Below are 25,899 nucleotides of genomic sequence, written 5' to 3' on the forward strand. Positions count from 1 at the left end.
GACTGGCTGGTGCTTGCACAGCAGATTATCCCTTATTGCCGGAACGGAAGTGGGGTTCGAGAGGGTGTGGAGTGTGGAGGAGGGAAATGAAAAACAGTATCATCCAAGCAACCCTCGCTCGTCGAAAGTGTTGTTGAAAAAGTGGTCATGATGAAGCTTTTAAGCTGAGATAGAGAGAGAGGGGTGGAGGTAGGAGGGATCCGTTAAGTACGTTACGCAACTTGGTAGTAGGAATTAAGTGTGGGAGAGTGGAGAATATCAAATTCCAAAAATCCATTTTGCCTTTTTGCAAGGGAAACTTTTATCTGGAATTCCGAGATAAAGTTTATAATGGTTTTAACTTTGATATGTTATTCTTTGAAATATCAGAACAAAACAATCAAAACCTACTATTTTAATCAAGCTTTAACAGGTATTGGTTTAAATTCTGTCTCTTCTTTCTAATTAAATTAGCTAAATGAAGAGCTTCATTTGACAATGATCTCATTTCTGTTACTTAGTCTATACTTTGTAGGGTGGCTTGACGTTTGTATGGCAAATCTTCAAAAAATGTTCAGTTCAATAAAAACAGCTATCTGGCTCCATGCAAAAGATACAGCTTTCTCAAAACTGTTCTTAAACGTGATTTTTACATATTAGACTAATTTTGAGCACCATGATTCTTTCATCTGGAAAGTTGTAGGGGAACAGCATCTAATTAAATCGTGCCTCAAATGTTGTCATATCAGCACTTTGACGTTCAATTACAGCTAATAAAAAGCGTTTTCAACTGAAATCGAGTGATTAATAGCTCAATAGAAGTGAGCAAGCAAGTTTCTATATACAGTTTTGTAAAAGAAGGTTGGTTAAATAGTGAAAATCAGCAAATTGGATGGAATTAGGAGCGAGTGCTTAACCTGCCAAACATACGAGAATTTCCCCTTGTTTCCTTCATTGAACTTTATTGTACCAATTGAATGAAAAAAATAATTAAAATTTCAAAAAAGTTGATTTTTCCATGCAAAATATCTAAACAAAATTTCAATGCTTTTCGGGAAGCCGGGTCTGCTCAGATCGATCCCAAATTTTAGGAAGTTGTTTTGAGGCCTGATTGTGACCAGAAAACGACTGTTTCAAGAGGAGGCTGTGTCCTATCCGCCGCTTGGGCCAGACCAAAATTCAGGATAGAGCTGTCAGACCAAAGAGTGAAAAGTAAACAATCTTGTACACAAATCAAGAAAAGACATTTTGAAATATAATGCAATTATTTTAATTAAATAACTGGTTTTGGGCTGCAAAATCATTTGTATGCCAGAAAATAATTAAATAATTTAGCGTCCTGTAAACAAACAATTTAATAAGCAGTTAAAAGCCGTCCAATTAAATTCCAATTAAATCGCGTTATCGGTGTTCACCTGAACAATCTTGATATTAGTTTTGCGGATTTGTAATTTTCTTGGTTCAGGAAGGAAGGAACTTTTTTTTTTGTAAATCTCGCTGAATATTGTTCCTTTGGTTAATTTTTCATTCTGGGCCAAATATGAGCAAAATCAGTTAACATTTACCCATTGATGCTCAAAGGTGCAGTTTGTATGGAAAAAATAACAATTTTGCTCAAAATTGGCACAGATGCTCAAAATAACCCAAAAAAACTGATTTTCGCTTGTGGAGCAAAAGGTCATTTTTATTCTGGGCACCCTACTTGGGTTGTTCTGCATATTGAGCATAATACTTTTGCCAAATAATTACCTTTGCATAATAATTAGTGAAGCGATTTGGAGATCTTTTCATCTACAGCCGAATCGAACATCATTTGATTTAATTTGATAAGTCAACCAATTCAGATGTCATATCAAATGTTATGCCAAGTTACGGTTCATACAATGGATGCACGTCATGTGTTTGAAATGTTGGTTTAACAAAAAAAATCATTTGTGATTCAAAATTGTATATCTTATAAATTGCAAAAACTCCTGATTTTTATCTCATCTAATCAGAACATTATGATAAAATTGTGTATTTTTTTTTTTTATTTCTTCTAAAACTAATGTTACATAATTGTAAGTTTATCGATATTTGCAAGTCATTTTTTCTTTTCATTGCGCACAAGTGAACATTGAATATGAGCTGTTTAACCCTTTTAGGATGGATTAGTCTTACAAGCCTCAAAAATCCAAATTTTTAGAAGTAACCTTTACTTTTCGTAGAATTCGTTTGATAAGAATCATTTTACCAACACAACAATATATTTAGGCCAGAAAGGATTAAAGTGCGAACAGTTTTTTAATGCTAACATTTTTAGTTAGCCCATAACTAATTACCCTCATCAAATTTTTAATCAGAACTCTAAAGATTGTTGACTAAATTAGCTCACATTTTGAACGAATACTCTTCTAATAAGTACCATAAGGAAGAACGATTTTAAAAAAGGTGTATATCTTGACTTTTTGGATAAGATCCTGAAGACAAATGTAAACATTGAGTGCTAATTAAAACGATCGTCAAAATCAGCAGTTGGTCTTTGGAAGATGCGTATTTAGAATTGTTTTTCCAGCACAGCATTTGTTTTAAATCCTTTTGGAGTCCTTAATATCTCCCCAAATTTTGAGAACGATTGGTTAAGTTCCCTTTCTATAGCAATTTGTACGAGAAAACCCATTTCTTTGGATTTGTTTAAAAAAACGATTCCAGATCGAAAGTGGTTAGCCAATAATAAGACAAGTCACCAAATATCTGGAGATAAGGATAATTTTATCAGAAATAGGGTGGTCGAGAAAATTGTGTTTTTACGTTTTTTTTTTTTTTCAATAAACACATTTGAAGAAAAAACATGTCTCCGGGAAGGCAGAACCAATTTGACCTCGCCAGGTCGCAAAATACAGGTAATATGTTGTGCTCAAATGTAAAATACAAAGATTTTTTTTACATTTTTTTGGTTACAAACTTTTGCTCGGGGGACCCCTTAGATCCCATTTACTGGTGATAATTTTATCATATTCGTGTTCCTGAGTCAATTTCACTTTAGGAATATTCATACAAATGTTTATTTTCATCCATTCTAACCCTTAAATTAAAATTGAAATTAAGTAGCTGCTTTTTTGAGGTGTTATTTAGTATCCTTGGAAACGAACTTGATTGGATTTTTGATGAAAATAAACATTTTTATGAATGTTTCTATTGTGAAATTGACTTAGGAACACGAATATGAAAAAAATATCACCAGAAAATGGGATGTAAGGGGTCCCGTGAGCAAAAATTTATAACCAAAAAATTCAATAAAAAAAAAGTGTCTATTTTATGTGTTTAACTACCTTATCCAAAGCGTTACCAGTATCAGATGGAAATCCCAGAAGTCTCATACAAGCTCAAGGTCGAATCGAGTTGATATCTGGATGGAACACTTTTTCATTTGAGTTTTAAAACAAATTGCGATTCTTCACCCCTCATTCTGTTGCTGTTTTTAAACCCTTTCAGATGCATTTTGAACATGGAAATTTAATTGACTTTTACCTAAGTAATCACAGAATTTTAAGATTTTTTAAGTGTTTGAACCTTCAAACTTTGTGTCTCGATTTGCCCCCACTTTTCGTTGACTTCATATTTGGCCCAGGTGCTAGTTTTATATGTCAAACACACCCTGAAAATTTCAGGCAGATTGGTGAGGTCCAAACGACTTCCCCTCTTAAAAATAAACACCTAGAGGAAAAAAAAATCTCATTTAAGGGTCTCAAAGAGCACACAGCTGAAATATTTTTAATGATTTTAAAAATGTTTTACGCAGCATAATTATCCAAAAACGGTTAACATCAAGTAAAAGGATTTTGAGATTAGATTTAAAAAAATACGGTATATTTATTACGACGCTTGTTCAATATCGTGGCAAACTCAAATTGTTTCAACCGTTCCGGAAATATTTTTTTTTGAAAACTGTGGTTTTTGAAAAAATATAAAAAAACGCCAATTTCTTTTTTCCACCCTATTTCGAATAGAAAACTGTAATCACCAAATAAAAAAAAGTGTCTTATTATTTTGGAGTTTCCATGCCAAATTTGATCCAAATCGGGGCACTTTTAATCTGGATCCTACTGGTGAAACGTAGAATCACTTTATAAGAAATATTAGAATAATTTTTTTAGACATATTCTTGCAAAATCAATTTTTGCATAAGAGTTGAATAACAATTTATGTTATCATAAGAGCAATTCCAGCCCAAAACAGGATTTTTTTAGGGACTTTTTTCTCGACCCTCTCCGATTTCAATGAAACTTTGTAGACATGTTATCCTAGGCATATATAAGCCATTTTTGTGTATATGGAGCCAGTTTCACTCGATAATGAAATTTGGGAAGGGCGTAAGTGTATTTTTGTATTTCTTAATTTAAATATTGCTGTATCTCGAAGTCGTTGCATCGTATCATCGTGGTCAAAGAAAAACTTGTAGGAAATTTGACGGGCTTTCCACAAAAATACACTGAAAGAAAAAAACACTCCACTTTTATGACATTTTTTGATTTTTAAGTTTAAAAGTCAAATTTGAAGGTGAGCCCACGATTTTTTTTCATTCAATTTTTTTTGAAAATAGCTTAAGATGTTCCAAAAAGACTCACGAAAAATGCAGGATGGAGCAACTCACCTAAAAAAATACAAAAATCATTTACTGAAACTGTTTTTTTCTAAAGCGCTCTAAACATCAACATTTTCAAAAACCAAACACGAGAGTCGATTCTCCAGACAATTTTACATAAAAGTCTCTATATTTGCCATTATCCTAAGTCCAATCCTTGTGAAGTTACAGTGGTTTTAAAAATAAAAAAGTTGAAAAAATAGGTTTTTTGATGGTTTTTGACAATTTCTATATGACAGACTTGATTTTTCAGTATCAAAAATATTTTTAACGGAAAGCTCGACCAATTTCCCATAAGTTTGTCTTTGACCACATTTAAATTGGATGTATGGGTATTTCAATATTTGTTATTGGTCTGATATTGGTTGAAAGCCAAAACAACTTTGGAACAACGTTTTTTGTTATGGAAGAATACCGCCAACTGTTATTGGGATGATCGGATTAGTTGTTAAAATAAAAAAAAATAATAAGATTTGTTCGAAGAATAACTAAAAATGTTATTTGTCTGTTATTAAAATAACAATCCAATAACAAAAAAATCATAACGACGAATAACAAAACTTGTTATAAATAACAAAAAATGTTATTGGCCTTGTATTTTCAAATATCAAAAAAAAAAATATTCCCATGTTATTTCTGTCTGCTCGGTTCAAATTAAATATTAATTTTTGAAACCCTAGATCGGATTTATTTCCCATTTTGTTGAAAAATCAGATTAAAAATAGAGTATATCAAATGGGTTGCTGTCTATTTTTCATATCAAAAGTAAGAAGTCTCCTAGAATAGAATTTCTTGGATTTTCAAATTAAGATTTTTTGTAAGCATTTAACTTTATGCATCTCCATGACTCGTCATAAAGCGCACCTGGTACCGCCAGTAAGAGTAACATTGGATATACCCCAGATCATACATTTACATACAATTTTCAGGACCCGGAAACAAGATTTTATTAAGAGTTTGGCGAACCATTTTGATTTTTGTCTATCTTCAACAATGCTAACAGTTAACAATCTCGGGCACTTTATCCCTGAAGGGTCTTTGAGATATCGTGGGGAGTATCTATGTTGAAGTTAAAAATGCTGAACAGTTAAAAATAAAGTGTGTAAAATGAAATGTTGTTGAGATTTACTTCAAAACTATGTCTGGAAGTTGTCCTGCAATGCACTCCACAATTAACATTTTACGTGCTCAGCTCGAAAGAAACCTTCATTACTATTAGCATAACGCTCTTAAGGAATGCCCTGTCCCTCTCTCTCCCTCTCTCTCTCTCTATCTCACTAATGCAAAAACCGCTCATGCTAATTGAGCTTTAATTAAATCATTCCAACAGCACAGGACTAACGAAGAACCAAAGAAGTGAAAAAAAAACCTTCACAATTCAAAGCGCATTCCGCGCTCGTCAGCAAAGGAAACAAACAAACAAAAAAAGTCAGTGTCCAAATGTGTGTGCAACTTGGTGAGATTAGTCCGCGACTAACGCTTCCCACAGCAGTGCAAGCAAGTGTGACTAAGCCAGTGACCTGGCCGCTGCTCGTATAATCAGATTTGAATTTGGCACTCGGCGATGCTAAATTGGGTCGTCCTTTGATTGCGACACACAAAAAAAGAGACAGTTCAGCGCGGGGAGGTCACTCGAGTTCGTTACGAATAACGTCCGAAAAAATGCTACTTTGGATTAAAGCTTTAAGCTAAACGACCCCCTCGACTTCTTTCAAAGGGAGCAGTGAAGGAGCAGTCGAGCACTTTGTTCTAGAGACCGTGGAAGGAAAACAGTCGCGTGACTGAGCGTGAAAATTGTCTGTGTGTAGAAAAAACGGAACGAACTAACGAACAAGAATAGGACCTCGTAACTGCGGGGCTGCAAAATGGAAGAAATGGTGGACGACCCTCGACGTAGAGACAACCCCCGAGGATAAAACAGAAAATTAACGAAGGAAAAAGAAAGATTCACGCGAGTTACACAACCTTTCGCCTTAAGGAGCAAGCTATAAAACTAAGAAGAAGAAGAAGCAAAACTTAAGCAAGAAGAAACAAAAGGAAGCAGCAAAGTTGTCCGGAAATGGAATTCATGCAGCGGAATATCGCCATATCGTTGCTGATCTTGGTCTTTGGACTGGCAAAAGGTGAGTTTTGCCCCCTCTCTCTCTCTACCTCGCTTTGTGATTATGTAATTAGGGTTGAACGCATTTTAGACGCGCGCGCGAGCTCGTTCGATGAAGAGAGCAAAAAAAGGAGTTGTATCAGATAAAAGTGGCCAGAACCAGAGAACCATTCGAGCGTGGGGCGATAATGAGCGATTGTTAACAAGGTCATTACAACAACCGGAATCCGATTAGGTTGTCGGGTTGATTGGGCTCTTCTGGACAAAGAGAGACTTTTGTGTGTGTGCAACCGGTAAAGATAAGAAATCAACACTATTCTTCGCTGGTTTGGGAAATGTGTATAATTTAGTCATCAACGCTGATGGACTTAATCAAACAGTCTTGCGGTGAAATTAGATTCTTCCTTATCGATTAAATACATTGTAGCCGAAAGTCTATATTGGGCGGAATGCCTTACAATTGACTTTTATATCAGCTACTTGAATTCGAATTAGATTTAAATCGTATGAGCAACTCTCTACGAAATCGGCCGATTTCGACCATTTTTATTTTTTGTATTTTTTTATTTGGCTCAAACGTCGCGGTGTTCATCAAACTTTCATAGCATGCTAAGGAAAATTTGATGCTTTTTCAGGGAAAACCGTTGATTCCGGAGACATCGGATTGTTTGCCGATGCGCCAGGTCTAGGGACAACGAATCCATATGCTCTCTTCGGGAAAAGTGTTCCCTAGACCGTTCCCCATAGGCCTGACCATACCAAAAGTTGGCGCGTGATTTTCCCAGACCTGTAGGAGCGTTTGAACAAAAAGTTCCAATTTCCCATAGTAATTCCCATGTAAACTTTAACCCTGATGCGCGCAGCCAGTTTACAACCAAATGAGCTGATATTTGGCATGAAAGTCCCTATGGGCATGCCCTACAAGGGAAACCATACTAAAACTTGATCCGAGAACTTTTTGAAAAACGTACCCACCCTAGTAAGTATTCGAAAATCTGTAACTTTTGAACTGATTTTCTGGCAAAATTGTAAGGTACAATTCTAGATTTTCTAGAAAAAAAAGGTACACGGAAAAAAAATCTCGTTTTTTATTAACTTTTTTTTTCGAGTTCATATCAAATGTTATCAAAACATATCAAAAATGTTTTAGGGGACCAAAATCCGCAACTTTTGAGCCATAGAGAAGTATGGTCAAAAATTCTGCCACCGAGTTATGAATTTTGGAAAATATAAATTATTTTTTGACCAAATTTTTTAATGAAAATTGAATTTTCAATCGAAAAGTACTCTACAGATTTTTTGATACAGGGCCCCGTTTTGAAGATATAGCCACCGAAAGTTGGATTTCAGCGAAATGTTTGCAGTTTTTCGATTTTTATAAATAGTGACCATGAGTAATTCTCGCTGAAAGTGGACCACTATTTACACAAGGTGCTCAAAAATCAAAAGCAATGTACTTTTCCAATAGCCCCCACCAAGTTATGAACGAAACCATGTTTGGTTGGTTAAATTTGTCCTCACCTCGGCGCCACGAAGCTTAAACATTTTTTTCAATTGGTAATTTTTTGACTTAGGCGCACCTACAAAATTGCTCATAACTTTGCAAAACTTCAACGAACCCTTGATGTTTATGGGTGTTTTGGAAAAGAAATGAGCAGAGCTTTCGAATGCACTTGTCAGAAAAATACCGTTCCATACATTTTTTAGCCACAAAACACCAATGTATTTTTAAAAGTCATTTTTGAAGGCCGGCGCCCCGCTTTATCGAAAAACTGACAAATCCATTCGAAAGCTGAGACGATTTCACATAAAGGACCAATAAATCTAAGGTGTATGTTCCTCCTATCTTTTTTAATCTAATTTTGATTCTGCGAGCGCAGCGCTCCGTTCGCATTTTGGGCACCCAAAATGTTGCAATTTGCTTTGTTTTGTCAAAAAATATATGTGCTCACTTTTTAAATGATCATTTATTGTCCAAGGATCAAAATGCACTTTCGATAATTGACCAATATTTATGTTTTTGGGTTCTTCCAGCCAATTTAATGCCGAAAAATTGTTTTTTTACTTTTTTTTTTTGTAAAATGCTTACTTACAATTGGGTGGACTTTTTTTCAGTAGAACTAATGAATTTAGCATGTAGGAAATTTCACCACGAACATTTTTCTCTAAAAGAAAACGTAATTTCGATACTCCAGTGCCAAGATATTTAAGTTTTAGTGAGAAAAAAAAGTGCCAATTTTACAAATTTCTCCGACAACTAGCACGGCCTATTATTTACATGCGGCATATGTTTTGAAGGCCAGAGTATGGTTTCTTATAGTTATTTTGGTCGCTGAATTCGGATCTGGAATTAAATTTGATTAACATTTAGATTTGGAGCCACGCCCAAAAGTTATTTGCGGTAATATGCTGTAATTTTAATCGCTAGTGATTTCGGTCATATTTCATCTTTCGCTCATCTTTAATTGATGTTTTACTCACGGATTTTTTTATGGAGATTGTTTTTTTTTTCAACTTCTGATTGTTTTGAGAGGCCTCGTGACGCGATGGTTAGCGGCTTCGGCTGCCGATCCCTAAGTGGCTATGGGGAATACACGCAAATAATATTTGAGCGTGGCTAAAATATCACTGTTCACTGTTAATCTGAAATTTGATTCCAGATCCGAACTCAGCGACCAAAATAACTATAAGAAACCGTACTCTGGCCTTCAAAACATATGCCGCATGTAAATAATAGGCCGTGCTAGTTGTCGGAGAAATTTGTAAAATTGGCACTTTTTTTTCTCACTAAAACTTAAATATCTTGGCACTGGAGTATCGAAATTACGTTTTCTTTTAGAGAAAAATGTTCGTGGTGAAATTTCCTACATGCTAAATTCATTAGTTCTACTGAAAAAAAGTCCACCCAATTGTAAGTAAGCATTTTACAAAAAAAGGTAAAAAAACAATTTTTCGGCATTAAATTGCCTGGAAGAACCCAAAAACATAAAAATTGGTTAATTATCGAAAGTGCATTTTGATCCTTGGACAATAAATGATCATTTAAAAAGTGAGCACATATATTTTTTGACAAAACAAAGCAAATTGCAACATTTTGGGTGCCCAAAATGCGAACGGAGCGCTGCGCTCGCAGAATCAAAATTAGATTAAAAAAGATAGGAGGAACATACACCTTAGATTTATTGGTCCTTTATGTGAAATCGTCTCAGCTTTCGAATGGATTTGTCAGTTTTTCGATAAAGCGGGGCGCCGGCCTTCAAAAATGACTTTTAAAAATACATTGGTGTTTTGTGGCTAAAAAATGTATGGAACGGTATTTTTCTGACAAGTGCATTCGAAAGCTCTGCTCATTTCCTTTCCAAAACACCCATAAACATCAAGGGTTCGTTGAAGTTTTGCAAAGTTATGAGCAATTTTGTAGGTGCGCCTAAGTCAAAAAATTACCAATTGAAAAAAATGTTTAAGCTTCGTGGCGCCGAGGTGAGGACAAATTTAACCAACCAAACATGGTTTCGTTCATAACTTGGTGGGGGCTATTGGAAAAGTACATTGCTTTTGATTTTTGAGCACCTTGTGTAAATAGTGGTCCACTTTCAGCGAGAATTACTCCCATTTCTGATTTTAGTTCAGAAAATTTGCTATAGAATTTTTAAAGAGTCATTGAAGATTGGACCTCTGGTTGCTGAGATACAGCGGCGTAAAGAAAAAGAAACAGGAAAATTTAAGTTTTCAAAGTCTCACCCAAACACCCCACCATTTTCTAATGGTCCGATATTCAATGTTAATATATGAAACATTCATGAAATTTTGCGATCTTTTCGAAACAATATTTTAAATCACGACTAACATTTCAGAATGGCCAAACATTCAATATTACGCCCTTTTGAAATGTTAAAAAAAATCAGAATATTGTTTTCGAAAAGATCGTAAAATTTCACGAATGTTTCATTTAATTATTTTAACTATCAACACCTTATACTCTGTGACAAAATTTGAATTTTATCACATCCATTTTTATCCTTGATTTATTTTAAAGCATATAGATTTATGTCTACATGATTTCCCAATTTTCATGCAAATTCTGATCATTCTAAGAAACTTTTTATCAATTTGCTGAGTTTGTTCTAGAGGTCGTAAATTTCAGCGTTTGTTTGGCATACATGAGATGTACTCAAATCATGTAGCTTATTTAAGATCCCTCTACAACAAAAAAAAGTGGGGTAAATGACATTGGCATTTTTACTTCAGTTCAACAAAAACACAAGCAAGTTTAAGATTTTTTCAACACCCGTTTCACTCCACGTTCTCTTATCGTAGAGGGTTCATATCTGGCACCTCGATAAGACATGTGGCATATTTAAGGGAAACTCACTCGTAATACATTCTTATAATCGTTGTGTAGCATTAATAGGAATAAACATGTATGTTATCTCAAGTTTAATCAACCAATATTTCCCAAAGAGAGTATGGTACTAACTTGCTTCTGATAAAAGATTTGTTTTTTTGCTCGAAAATCACCTTTTAGGCGAGTTTGTGGGACGCTGCATCTTTTTTTAGGGGCAAACTAGCACCCTATTCTCTATGGGAAAGTTGTAGAGCACCTTTCAGAGCAACCGAATACGAATTCGGTTTAGATGTAGCGTGAAACGTGAATTTTATAAATATCAAAATCATCAAAAATTGGTTTTCCTGGAAAAATTCCCATAGAAAATTGCTTTGCGCAAAGTGAGGACTAAACCAATCGTTTCCAAACTTTGGGGAGTTGTTTAGGACCCCAAAAGGAACTGAAAAATTGCTGTGCTGGAAAATCGATTTTGATATTACACCCTAATGTACAAGCTTCCATGAAAAATAAAAACATAAAAATCAAGATTTTTATTTTTTAAGGTACTCAATAAAAAACTATGAGCATAGTTTTAAAGTATTTTCAAATAGCACTGCAATGCACAACTGATAACCTGTGAAGAAAAAAAAAACCCTTTAATTTGCTCTGAAAGTCACTGTGGTATACAATGTCGATAATATTACTCCTGCTCTTATTATTTTGAGCAATTCCAGCTCAAATCATGAATTTTTCTGATTATTTTGTACCCGACCCTCTCCGATTTCAATGAAACTTTGTATACATGTTATCCTAGGCCTATATAAGCCATTTTTGGGTATATGGAGCAAATAGTACTCGAGAATAACATTTGAGAAGGACGTAAGGTATTTAAATATTTTAGTATTTTGCAATATACAAATTACTGTATCTCGAAGCCGTTGCATCGTATCAAAAAGTGGTCAAAGACAAACTTGTAGGACGGGCTTTCTGATAAAAATACACTGAAACAAAAAAACACGCCACTTTTATGACATTTCTCAATTTTTAAGTTTAAAAGTTAAATTTGAAGGTGATGTCACGATTTTTTTTCGCTCAAAATTTTTGAGGAAATACCCTAAGATGTTACAAAAAGACTGACGAAAAATGCAGGATGGTATGTCTCTCCTAAAAAAAAAACAAAAATCATTTACTTAAACTGTTTTTTTTTTTTAGAAAAGTGGTCTAAACGTCAAATTTTTTAAAAACCGGTAGTGGGAATCGATTCCCCAGACAATTTTACATAAAAATCTCCAAATTGACCATTGTCCTATGTCCAATCCTTGGGAAGATACAGCGGTTCTAAAAATAAAAATGTTGATTATCACTTAGATACATCAGATTAGAATGTATTTGAAACGTTTCTTTAATTTTTAGATTCAATCATAATATTTTACTAAAAATTTGATCGTTTTTACGAAAAAAAAATATTACTTAGATGAAAAAATGAAAATTTTCATAATATCACTATATTTTGCATGGACAATTTTTTTTTAACAATTGCTTATCAATTTGTAAGTACTTTTATGTATTTATTTCCCAATAAAATATGTTGTTGCAGCAATTCGTATTTTTTTCCATACTAAAAATCGATATGGTACACTTGCCCCTCTTGAACAAGATTTTTAAACGCTCTCAACAAAAATAACCAAAAGTTACATCATACTTTATAATAGGTGCAAGTCATTGGTAGGGACACTACTGATCTAGGAAAAATAGCATTTTGATAAAATGAGCCTTAAAACGAACCCTAAGCCTTATTTTGTACTTTCCAAATATTATAAGGAAACAAAGGTTTTGAAAAAAAACTTCATTCAATCTTATGCCCCGTGGCGTTTACGTCGTTTTGGCGGTTATGTGGTAGTAGAATCAGCTAATTGCACAGCTAGCAACAATTCCTCATACTGGAAATAATAAAAATTGTAAAAATTACGGCCGTACGAGCGATTGTTCCTCTTGCCCCATATGGTCGTCTTGCCTCACTTTCCCCTATATCTGGAAGCCTTAACATCCAATTGAAATGCTGTCAAAGACAAACTTATGGGAAATTGGACGAGCTTTCCGGTAAAAATATTTACGATACTGAAAAACCAAGTCTGTCATATAGAAATTGCCAAACACCACCAAAAAACCCATTTTTTCAACATTTTTATTTTTAGAACCGCTGTATCTTCCCAAGGATTGGACATAGGACAATGGTCAATATCGAGACTTTTATGTAAAATTGTCTGGGGAATCGATGCCCACTACCGGTTTTTTAAAAAATTGACGTTTAGGCCACTTTAAAAAAAAAACAGTTTTAGTAAATGATTTTTGTATTTTTTTAGGAGAGACATACCATCCTGCATTTTTCGTCAGTCTTTTGGTAACATCTTAGGGTATTTCCTCAAAAAATTTGAGCGAAAAAAAATCGTGACGTCACCTTAAAAACTTAAAAATTGAGAAATGTCATAAAAGTGGCGTGTTTTTTTGTTTCAATGTATTTTTATCAGAAAGCCCGTCCAATTTCCTACAAGTTTGTCTTTGACCACTTTTTGATACGATGCAACGGCTTCGAGATACAGTAATTTGTATATTGCAAAATACTAAAATATTTAAATACCTAACGCCCTTCTCAAATGTTATTCTCGAGTACTATTTGCTCCATATGCACAAAAATGGCTTATATAGGCCTAGGATAACATGTCTACAAAGTTTCATTGAAATCGGAGAGGGTCGGGTACAAAAGTATCAGAAAAATTCCTGATTTGAGCTGGAATTGCTCTTTTATATAAATTCACTTTCAATTGCAATTTGCAAAAGTCTAGGTTTCATTCTGAACTAAAACAAGTACCTACTAGACCTATTTTTCAAGCCCACAATACCAACGCTTTCAATCTGTTCAACAAGTGTCACTAACATGTCTGCGTCAAAATAACCTGAACCGGAGTAGTAGCTCACGTGCTAGTCTGTTCTTGCAAATAACTCCCACTGCATTCCACGACCTTTGAATTAAGTCGGATGCTGAAAAAAGCTCATCTCAGCACACGTTTCCAACTCATAATTTAAAAAAAATATTTGCAATATTTCCACTTAGCGTTGATTTCCCTCGGAGTCTGATTAGGACTAGTGCCGAACACGATGACACTGTAGGCGTTTTGTGCAGGCAATCTGTAGAGAGGCCTATTTTTTGTTAAACATAACATTGCGTCGTTTCCGAGTCCAAGTAACCATCCTGCACTAAAACAAATCACTGTTCAGCACTTAAAGCGTTTTTACAGCTGCAAGCTAATGCAAAAGAGTTTTTACATCTGCATCAAAAGCGCTTTTGCAGCCGATTTGCTGCTGAGTTTGGACTTAATATTTCTGATTTCCAGCTGGCCCCTACTGTTGTTGTTCCACCGCTGCAAAATGACAACAGAGTTGGGAGAGGCAAAAATATTGCTCTCTCACATTCTCTCTCAGTTCTATTTTTAGTTTGTTTACCAACTCAGCTGTCCGAGCGGAGCAGCCGTTTTTTTGATTGAATTTGCTATGTTGGGGATGTGATGCCAGATCCGAGAAGTGGTCTTCGATGTTATCTGATGGTTCCTGCGCCCGTGTTGTCACGCCTGTTTGGGAAATGTTTAACTAGTGTGATTTCACAGCTTCAAGTGCCGTTATATGCTCTAGCAAAACACTCGAAATCAAACCATTGTAAAAATGTTTGCCCCTCGAATAAAAAAGTACCTGCATATATTTCTTCGAGAAAAAAATCAAAACGCAATTGAATTTAAGCTCAAAGCCATTTTTATTGATCTTATTTAAACTTCACACCTCACATCATACAGTTAAATTATTACAAACTAAAAAACACGGAATTCGCTTTCGTACCTGCAGCTGTGGCACCACAACCACGAAGTGTCCTCCTAATCCGAATCGTCCGAATTCGTGGATCGCTTAGAAGTCGTGGATCGTCCTACCTGCCGAGGTCCGATATTGATTTCAACGGTGTTTTCTCACCGTTGTTGGAATTCCATTGGACGGTTGTTGCTTCCTGAAAAATATGAGTTTATTAATTAATGATGCAAAACTGTTCACTCGTGTTATACTTACGAAAATATTAAAAAAGGCGTCCAGCTTTTCCCAGTTAGGATATTTCCATGTTGATTTTTTTACGAGTGAGCGAGAGCTTTGTATTATTTTGTTTTCCTTCTCGCTCACTCTCTCTCACTCTAACTCAAAATGGCAGACGTGACTTTTAGAAAAAATAAAACAGTGTTGCTAGTGACTTCTGTAAATCAGCTCTATTTCAGCTGTTCTCAGAGCAGTTGATTTAGAGCTGATTTGCAAACACCTTAGCTGTTTTATGACTGATTAGCTGGTGAATGCTGTTTAATAACTAATTTATGATTTATTTTAGTGCTGGATGGTTACTTGGGTATTGCGTCGTTTCCGTAACGTGAGAATCAGGACGGTGAGAATTTGAGGCATTTCTTTACAACCCAACCATGCCTTGTGAACGTAAAATCTAAAAAAATATGCCATTTTGCATCATTGGTTTCTTCATACAAGTCTCCATAAAAATTGAAAGAGAAGGGATTTTCTAATCGATTTTATGTTTTCGGAAAAATGACATAATTGGGTCCTGAAGCCCTATGTAAATTTGTATGTTTAACACGAATAAAAACAAAAAAATACAAAAGTTCAAAATTTTAGTTTGCGAACCATCCATGGTTTCAACATTTGAATGATAAAATTGATTGACGAATTTTTTTTTTAGGTGCTGTATACACTCAAACCCCGATGGTTTGACACCAACTGTTGTCAAACGAACGGGGTCACTTTTTAGTTTGACACCCTTTTTACACGGAGTTCACACACACTACCAAACGTTTGTTTTGATAGTGAGCGTGAGCGCCGTGTAAAAAGTGACAGTTTGTCACTTTTTAGTTTGACTTTGACCAACCAACGGGGTACAAACTAAAAAAGTGTCAAACGAAAAAGTGACCAACCACCGGGGGTTGAGTGTATTGGAATCTAAAAAATCCTTTTTTTTTTTATTCCACCCCAAACATGCTGAATTATATAATTATTAAAACAGAAAAATGCATTTTCCTTTGTTTTCATTTAATTTGAATTCAACTTTCATTAAAATCGCGAAGTTTTTGAAAAAAAAAATTAGCCCCTCAATTCTTCTGACCATTTTTAAGAGGGGGGGGGGGGGTGACATGAACTTTGAAAAACATTTGCAACGGCCTTAAGGATGGTGCAAAACCTAGTGCCAAAACTATATTTTTTTTGAGAAAAAAAGTATTTTTGGTAAAAACAAAATCTTAAATATTGTCAAAAAACATAAAATCAAATAAATCAAATAAATTTTTGAAGCTACATCAAGTTTGGAATCGTTCATTACTTTACACATTTATTGATAAAGTACACCGTTTTGAAGTTAAAGGCAGTAAAATTTCGTAAAAGGTTCTGTTTTTGCGATAAAAAACTTGTTTTTTTCTCATCAGTGTCATTATCCCTCAACTATTGGTTCGATTTTCAATGTTAAAAATGAAACTTTATTGAAACTTTTTGCTCTTATTTATCGTACAACCTTATGTCTAAAAGACTCTTATTCGATTCTCATGAAATTTCTGATAATAATCAACTTTTCGTTACCAAAATCTCATATTTTTCTCTTCCATTCTTCTTCCTTCACCAGACATTTGCTTCTGCCTGCGGCTGACTGAGGTCCGCATCCCGAACCACGTGGCCAAAAACACGACCGTCGTGCTCGAGTGCCACTTTGACCTTAACGGCGAGGCCCTGTACTCGGTCAAATGGTACAAGGACGGCAACGAGTTCTACCGGTACGTCCCGCGGGATAATCCACCGGCTCAGCTCTTCCTGCTGACGGGAGTGTCCGTCGATGTGAGTATCATCATCACTTTCAACTCTCTTCTGGGGCTCCGTGAAAGCTAAACCCCACCGTGTTCTTTCTTCTGTACTTTACACAGCTGCTGAACTCGACGGAGAACCAGATAGTGCTAAACAATGTGACGCTGGCCTCGACCGGAAAGTACCGCTGCGAAGTGTCCGCCGAGGCGCCCTCCTTCCAGACCGTTTCCAGCCACGGCGACATGGTGGTCGTTGGTAAGTCAAAACTCAACCCACTCTGTTTATCTGTATGAACTTGTTGTTTCTGGAAGCGGTCACTGCTGCTTCTGTTTGTCCAAAACAATCCCGTGGCTGGAAATCTTGCCGAAAGAGCGAGAGTTATGGACGACATCAAAAGTGACGAAACGCGATACTCAAAATAACAGGGTTGTAGTCAAGTTTTTTCGTTTAGATTATGATTTTAAATTGAGATTTTTAATCAAAAATTTACTTGACCTGATGGTTCTCAGAGATGAAACATACTAATTCGTAGAGATCCAATAAAACATGTATCAATGCATTTTAAATTTTATTTAGTACAAGGCAACTTTCGAAGTAAAATTTGAATTGCTACAAAATATGATGGAAATTGATTCCAATCAAACAAAACCACACTCCATAACATGTCGCAATAATTAATAAAATTTTGAATTATTAGAATACATAATAAAAGAAATATGAAGTTGAAATTTTGTATGGAGAAAAAAAACAAATAGGGGGAAGGGGTGAAAATTTCAGATCTGAAGAGATAAAAACATCGCAAAACTCGAAATCATTATTTTTTAAATTATTTTCGAGCACCTCTACAAAAAACGGGTTTTTGGGTTATTTCAAGCATCTGTGCAATTTTTAAGCAAAATTATGATTCTTCATTATTGACACATTACCATAATTTTGGCATTCGTGAATTGAGCGAAATTGGTTAAGATTACCTCAATACAAAAATTACATTTACGATATTCCTCAATTTTTTTATATATGGGTCATTCCACCTGAAGTGTGCAAGAAAAAATGTAAATTTGAAAATTACTATCTCTGATTCTGCTCAAATTTGGCAGAGCTGTTGAGACTATCAAAACATGCAAAAATCCCGAATTTCATCCAAATCGGACCAACCCCTCCATTTTGCTGTTCCGCTTCAGATGGAATGACCCATATGTAATATGGGTATAAAACGATGCGAAATTTTGTATGCATTTTCACTTCATTAGAGATTTTTGTTTTGATAAAATTGAAAAAAAAATCACGCATCCTGTATTTTTTGATAGTACCCATATTTTCATAATTTGTAAAAAAGGAATCAAACAAAGCGAAACATTGTTAAAAAAATGCAGTATCGTAAACCGGGGTGAATTTGATAGGACTTCAATTTATTTTTGGAATAATTTCCAACTGGTAATGTTTGTCTTAAGATCATTAATTTTGAAACATGTACTGGGGTAGCCCACACACGGTTCATATACCATTTTCGAAAAAAAAAAGTTTTTTCAATGGCGTTTAAAAAAATAGTTTCGTTAAAAATTCTTAGTTTAAATTCCGGGGTGACTTTGATAGTCATAGTTTTTCTTGTTGAAATCAGATTTAAAGTGTTCAAACTTTATTTTTTACGTCATACAATATGTTTGCTAAATATATACCTAAGGCTACCAACTCTTGCTGAACAAAAATCCGTACATTTTGCCGATATGACACCATGGTATAACAAAAACTGTCAATGAATTATTTAGATAAATTAATTTTAAATAAATTTGAGAATTGAAAATATAAAACTGTGTCGTTTTTACAGCTAACAAATTTCACAAAATGCTATCAGAGTGCTTATTACTTGCACGTTTAAAAGTATTCATAAAATAAACCGTGGTTTGAATCAAATCATTATGTTCTTAATTTTTTTTTTTTTTTTTTGTTAAACGTTTAAAAGTTTACGAAATGTCAAGTTTGCTTTTACGAATTATATCGTTCTTAGTGTTTTCACGAACACTTTTCCAGAGTTTTTTTTTTATTGAAAAGGTCCTATAACATGTGAAACACAACAGTTTATAGGACCTTTAAAAAAACTCTAGATTTGTTAATTCAAATGTTCAAATGTTTTCACAAGTTTTAGAAAGCCTTTGGAACTGGATAAATATATTTAGAAAGGAATTTCTAAAAGACAATTCTAGAGTGTTTTTAAAAAGGTCCTATCAACATATGAAAGACAATAGCTCATAAACTCTAGAATTTTTGATAATCAAGTTTGAATTGAGGAAACCCCGGAAAACTCTCTCTTTTTAAAACAAACTCACAGAAAAATAAAAATTTCTAGTTAACAAAAGCTTCGACCAAATCAAAAAAGCAATTCAATTATTAAAAAGTTGTTAAAATTCCGTACAAATCCGTATTATGCGTAAAATTCCCTACAAAAATTCCGGCCAGTTAAAAATCCGCGAAGAGGTTCGAAAATCCGTATGGTAAGGAAAAAATCCGTACAGTTGGTAGCCTTATACATACCATATAGTTTTCAAGGAAAAATATCAATGTTATTTAGCAAACTATGTTTATAATCTTTATAACAAAATACATATACATTTCAGGTAAAATTGTATAAAAATCAGATTTTGGCCTGAAATTCGTTAAAACTAGTTTTGATCATAAAATTATCGTTGCATATTGCATTTAAAACTGAACAAGAAGCACAAAACCAAAAGATTTCACATTTTATATGAAATTTGTTCAACTGAAAATGCCCAAAAATTTGAAGTTTTATTTTTAATTATGCTTCAAAAACACATAATATGTATTATTTACAAAATTATTTTAACTTATCTTAGTGGAAAATTGTCCAAAGAATCCGAAAATGCAATCCGTTTTCCAATTCAAAATCATCGTCGTTGAGAAAATCATGACACTAAATTTTATTATTCATCAGCATTTTCTTAATTATAGTTAACAAACATTTTGAACATTTCAAAATTTCATGGAAAGTTCTTCTTGAGGTACTTTGAACACTTCTCTACCACGGTCAGTATGATTCTATACCATTCCATGTGTATTAAATTTGTACTCTTCAGTTTGCGGAAAAATTTCAAATCTTTCAAAGTCTACCCGTTTTACGGTACTCAAATTTCATATAATACCGCATTTTTTCGAAAATACTCAGATTTTCATGCTTAACAACATGACTATCAAACGAAGCGAAATGTAGCATGTATTTTCACTTAATCATAGTTTGTTTTTTTGAAGAATACTCTAATTTTTACAAATTACAGTATTTTTTCGAAAATACTAGAATTGCATAATTTGCCATATGGCTATCAAACCAAGTGAAATTTTGTAATAATTTTCACTTTACAATGTTTTTGTTTGTAAATAATCATATCCATTAAAAAATACGGTTTTTTTTGAAAATATGGAAATTGCGAAAATTTGAGAAATTTAAAAAAAAACAACTTAAATTATGAAAATTCATGCAACATTTTACTTCGTTTGATACCCATATTGTAAATCATGATAATCTGAGTATTTTCGAAAATACGGTAGTTTGTGAAAATTTTAGTATATTTATAATATATAAAAAATCTAAAATGCAATGAAATTATTGTTTCCTAAGAAATACGATAATTCGTAAAAAAAATATTTTTTTCAAAAACACCTGAATCAATAGAAAATGCATTTTAAATTTCACTTCGCCTGATACCCAGGTTAAAAATAAGGTATATTTGAGTATTTTCGCAAGAATATGGTATTTTAGAAAAATAATCTTTTTAATTAACATATAAAAAAAGTGCATACAAATTTCGCTTTGGTTGAAACCCACATTTTGAATCGTTCAAATTCGAGCATTTGACATTTTTTTGAAAATTTGAGCATTAAAAAAAATGCAAAGTGAAATTGCATACAAAATTTCGTTCCGTTTGATCCCCATATTGCAAATGAGAAAATTGAGAATTGTGAAAATTTAATTATTTTATACAAAAAAAAAGTAAGTAAACGCACACAAAATTTTGCTTCGTTTAGTACCCTTATTGCAAATTATGAAAATTTGTTTGTTTTCACAAAAATACGGTATTTTGTGAAAAAAAAATTGTGTTTCACAAAATAAAAATTGATGAAAACAAAATTATATTTTTTTTGCGTTTTCCAAAAAACGGTATTTTGCAAAAAAAAAATCTATATTTTACAAAAAAAAAAACTCTGAAAAAACTGAAAAAGTTTGATACTCTATTGCAAATAAAGAAAATTTGGGTATTTTCAAAATAAACGGTAATTTGTGATTTTTGTTTAGTTTGGCTTGTACAAATTTTATCAAAAGTTTTCGTACATCAGCTCTGGTCGAGGTCGAGGGGGTGGAGGTCACCAAAATATAATGTTTCAGTTATGCAATGTCCCAAATGTGCAAAAAAGCATTCAAAAATATTATAATAACCTTTGTTTGATTTAAAATGTCTTAACAAACTTTAAACCAAAATTTACAATCAATTTTACAAGGCTTTCCAATAACAAAATCGGTTTTTCAATTTTCAGCGTAAACTTTGTTTACCCTCTAATTTTTTTTGGAGAGGAAGTCAAAACCTGATATAAAATATTCATAGGCCTTATTACTCATATTTCTTTGAAACTTCAACACACTTTGGAACAAAACCAATAAGGTTTAAGAAAAAAAAAACAAATTACCAAATTTTGGACATAGCAGAAAAATATTGCTAAAATTAATTTCGGAAAAATAAATTACAGAGGGAATGAAGAAAACTTATTTAAAATAGTACAGAATCGGTTAACTTACTACAACCCATCCACATCCATCGGAACTTAATCAACCCAACAATGCAAAGAATTTATTGTGATCCCTTCCATTTCTCCCTCTCTCTCTCTCTCTCTCTCTCTCTCTCTCTCTCTCTCTCTCTCTCTCTCTCTCTCTCTCTCTCTCTCTCCCTCCAGCCCTTCCGGAGACGGATCCGAAAATCACGGGCGGCCGGCCCCGCTACCAGATCGGGGACGTCGTCCGGGTCAACTGCACGTCGGGCCGGTCGAAGCCGGCGGCCAGCTTGACGTGGTTCATCAACGGCGAGGTGGCCGACCCGAGCTATCTGCGCCGGTACGAGACTGTGATAACCGGGAGAGAAGGCCTAGAGACTACGATTTTAGGGTTAGAGTTCCGCGTCAAGTACCGGCATTTCAAGCGCGGTGATATGAAGCTGAAAGTGAGTAAAAGACCGAAGAGTGGAAATTCCTCGTTTCATTCCTTCGCTGTTTTGAGGAGATCAGTATCCAAGTAGGCTGATGGAGCACATGAGCGGGGCGAGATTCCATGCCAAAACGACTTAGAAACTAAAAACTAAAAACTAAAAACTAAAAACTAAAAACTAAAAACTAAAAACTAAAAACTAAAAACTAAAAACTAAAAACTAAAAACTAAAAACTAAAAACTAAAAACTAAAAACTAAAAACTAAAAACTAAAAACTAAAAACTAAACATTTTTCCAAGCATCAACTCGTCATGGAAAACCATTCGCTAGTCGTCACATTCCTCTCCAGCAAGCCATGCTTTCGCGAATGATGTGACGACACCGCCTGCTGCGCTCCAACAACAAAGCTCAAGCCCAACATCAACACCGTCGACGCCAACGCCCGACAATGACGACCAAGGGGGGAGCACTCCTCTTCTCTGCACACGGAATGAAGTGCAAATGATGTAATCATGGCATACTATATGATCTCCCCCTCTCTTTTTCTCTTCCAGTGCGTTGCAACGATAGCACACGTGTACTGGAAAAGCAACGAGGAAAGCGTCGAAGGGGACAAACAGCCGAAACCGCCGGCGCTCGAGTCCAAAGAGACGCTCCATCCGAACGGATCCCGGGCGGATCGACAAGGTAGGCGCTGCGCTGTTGCTTGACAACTCCCGGGGATGTTGCTGGGGTGTTGATGCGCGCCCGCTGATGTCGTTCGTTCTGGTTGGTTGAGGGTTAAGGGAGATGCACTCTGTGTGAATATTTTATTCAATGTGTTTGTATATTTTTCGAGGGGTGCAGGATTGGAGGAAAAGCTGGAAACTGCGACAGGTGCAGCCAGCGGGTGATGTTGTAGTTGTTGGTGGAATTTGGGAGCTTTTCGCTTTCCGCGAAGAAATGGAGCCTAACATTTCAAAAGGGCACATAACTTTAGTAAACAATAGTGCATCCCTTTCACTCAAATGACAGTTTACATTAGGTGTGAAAGGGACACACTCTTGTCTAAAAAAGTTATGTGCCCTAATGAAATGGCAAGCACGAAATGTGAAGTGCAACCCTGTCGCGTGATGTTCCGAGAAGCGTTCAAGCGGGTTCAGGGTAAATTTTGTTGAAGTTCATGATCATTGAAGTGAGGAGGATTAGATACAATCATGTTGAATTGAAATTGATGCAATATTTGAGGATAAAAAGATACAGTTGGCTCCATATTTGCCCTTAACGATTGAGAGTATTTCACGAGTTAGCTTTCAAAATGTCCTTCGGTTCTCGATCAATTTACGATTTATAAAATTCAAAAATGCTTTGAATTGTTCAGCTGCACATCCTTTGAGTTTTGTTTCAGAGACAAAACTAAGTGTTGGAGCTGGCTGGCTACATATGACTGTCAAGTATTTCTGGTCCAAGTTTCAGAAGGTTTGCCGATGTAGTTGCAATATAAGCCATTTAAAGATGCTATTCCCGACTTTTTCACACCGATTATATAGGTTTTCTTAGAAAAATTCGGAATGATATTTGATCTTGAAAACTAAATCAGCAAACATTCTGAAACTTTACCCAAAGCTTTTTGACATTCATATAAAGCAAAATCCATCATTATCTCGTAATGCAAATTTTTTGAAATGCTGATTTTTTTTATTTCCTCTTGAATATCGGATGTAACAACTCAAAAGGGCGGTTTCCCGAAAACTAAATCATCGAATGTATTTATTTTTTGCTGAAAAGTGGGTCATGGTGTAAAAAATCAATAGACTCCAAAATCCAATGAGAAGTTATCTGACAACTTTGTAAAAGGTGAAAGGTACTCTGAAAAAAAGGGTAAGACCATTTTGAAATTCGTTAGGGCTGTCTCATACACTTTCATCTTTTAAATAAAGATATCTAGGATTCAAAAATAATATTCCTGAAATTTTTGAACGATTCTAATGCTAGATCCCCTCTTAATAAAAATTTAAAAATTTCATCTGAAAACGATGCAATTTATAAATTACAGTGGACTCTCTCGTTATCGATATTGAAGGGACCGTCAAGAACGGGAGTTTTCAAATTATAGAATGAAAAATTAAAGCAATCTGTTTGAAGAGACTGCAAAATTTATGGACAGCTGGAGCAATATTGATATCGAGAAGTTCAGCAGCCAGAGAGACAATTATACTAACTTTTTTTCTGAAGCAAAAATGAAGGTTTTTTAAGCTTAATAAATGCTCTGAACATTTCTTTTTTCTAAAGCTGAACCCTGAAATTTAAACTGATTCTTAGAGTTTTTGATAAAATTTATTCTTAAAAATTGTAGATTGCTAGATGAAATATTGGTGTCTTATATTTTTTTTATTCTCATTTTTCCAGTTTGGTGCTCGAGAATAAGTTCTCGCATGTTTTAAGTCCAAACATTGGAAACAATTTTGTATACAACAAGAATTAAAATCATTGTATTTAACATTGATTTTTTTATTCGTGTTAACCACATTTCAGGGTAGAAATATTGCTTTAAACAAGAAAAATAATAAGGTGAAAATAAAACCTCCAAAACAATTTTTAAAGAAAAAAAATGCTTAAAAAATCAAGAAGCACGAAAAATAGGGTTTTTATACAAAATAAATTAAAAATAATGTATTAAATTAATTTAAAAAAAGAACTTTAAAAATAATTTAAAAAAAACTCGAGAATCTGAAAATTAAATGCTATTCAAATTATATTTGGATTGTTTGTTGCACTGAATTAGAAAACATTTTAAAATAAAAAAAAGTGTTTTTTTTTTTTGTTAAACAATGTTTGAAATGCAAACCAAGTTCTTGCTTTGAAATTAAAGATTGAAAAACAACTGCTCATGTCATATTGAATCTGAATTTTTATTTAAAAAAAAGTTAGATATTCATTATAAAGCACTGTTGAAATGTTAGAGTTGAGTCCTGATATTTTTTTTCGAAGAGATCGAAAAATTTCACAAATTTTCCATGTTTAAAACTGAAAATAGACCATTCGTTACTGAGACGTTGGTATTTAAAAAACTTAAATTATCTTGTTCTTTTTTGTATTATTCGCTTGAATTCATCACCCAGAGGACCAATCTTCAATGTCTCTTAGGCAAATTTGTTTGGAATTTTATCAGCTCATAAAAATATATTTTCTGGAAAAACTGTAATGTTTCAGTAAAAATTAACTAGAGGTGGGCAAAACCGCTCATTTTCGTTCGCTCACTAAAAAGAACCGCTCTTTTGAACGGCTCTTTTTAAAAAAAATGATAATAAGGTTTTTTTTAAGAATTGTGTGATTTTGCGAACTCTTTTCTAAATTCTGATTTAATCGGTGAAGTCTATTAACACTGAAGTTAAATCAGGCAAGAAAATTATTTTTTTTTCCATAATCTCTCAGCAATTTAGTAGAATTTTGGTAATATTTTACAAGCTAAGCAATTTTAAATGCTCAAATTTGTATTCGGATAATACTTTAATGTACGATCAGTTATATTAAGAAAAGAAATTTCATTTTGTTTAGAAAATCATTTACTTTTGGATTTCAAAGAAAAGTAGGAAACTGAAAATAAGTTTGAAAACTTTAAAGTGGTGTTTGGCAGCAATGCTATTTTGGGATTAACTTTTATGAGCAATTATTTTTCAATTGAGAATTGCATTTTCAACTCTAAAAACAAATTTTGTGATGCAATTTGTTCGAAATTCGATAAATTATATTTATAACAAGTTTTAAAACCATTCTATCTAGGAACGGTTCTTTCAAAGACTGG

At 34.0% G+C, this 25,899-nt stretch overlaps 1 protein-coding gene across 2 annotated transcripts in view; it reads left to right on the forward strand.

Moving 5' to 3' along the window:
- Positions 1-25,899, forward strand: part of LOC120412488 (uncharacterized) — a 31,194-nt gene that overhangs the window by 755 nt on the left and 4,540 nt on the right. For both annotated transcript variants that reach the window (XM_039572982.2, XM_039572983.2), the window contains exons 2-6: positions 5,934-6,726; positions 16,736-16,944; positions 17,031-17,166; positions 21,868-22,130; positions 22,670-22,802. In XM_039572982.2, the coding sequence (XP_039428916.1) occupies positions 6,663-6,726; positions 16,736-16,944; positions 17,031-17,166; positions 21,868-22,130; positions 22,670-22,802 (805 nt within the window). In that variant the 5' untranslated portion in view covers positions 5,934-6,662. The remainder of the gene's footprint in view (positions 1-5,933; positions 6,727-16,735; positions 16,945-17,030; positions 17,167-21,867; positions 22,131-22,669; positions 22,803-25,899) is intronic.

This window comes from Culex pipiens, chromosome 2 (assembly GCF_016801865.2).
Source record: "Culex pipiens pallens isolate TS chromosome 2, TS_CPP_V2, whole genome shotgun sequence".
Taxonomy (NCBI): domain Eukaryota; kingdom Metazoa; phylum Arthropoda; class Insecta; order Diptera; family Culicidae; genus Culex; species Culex pipiens.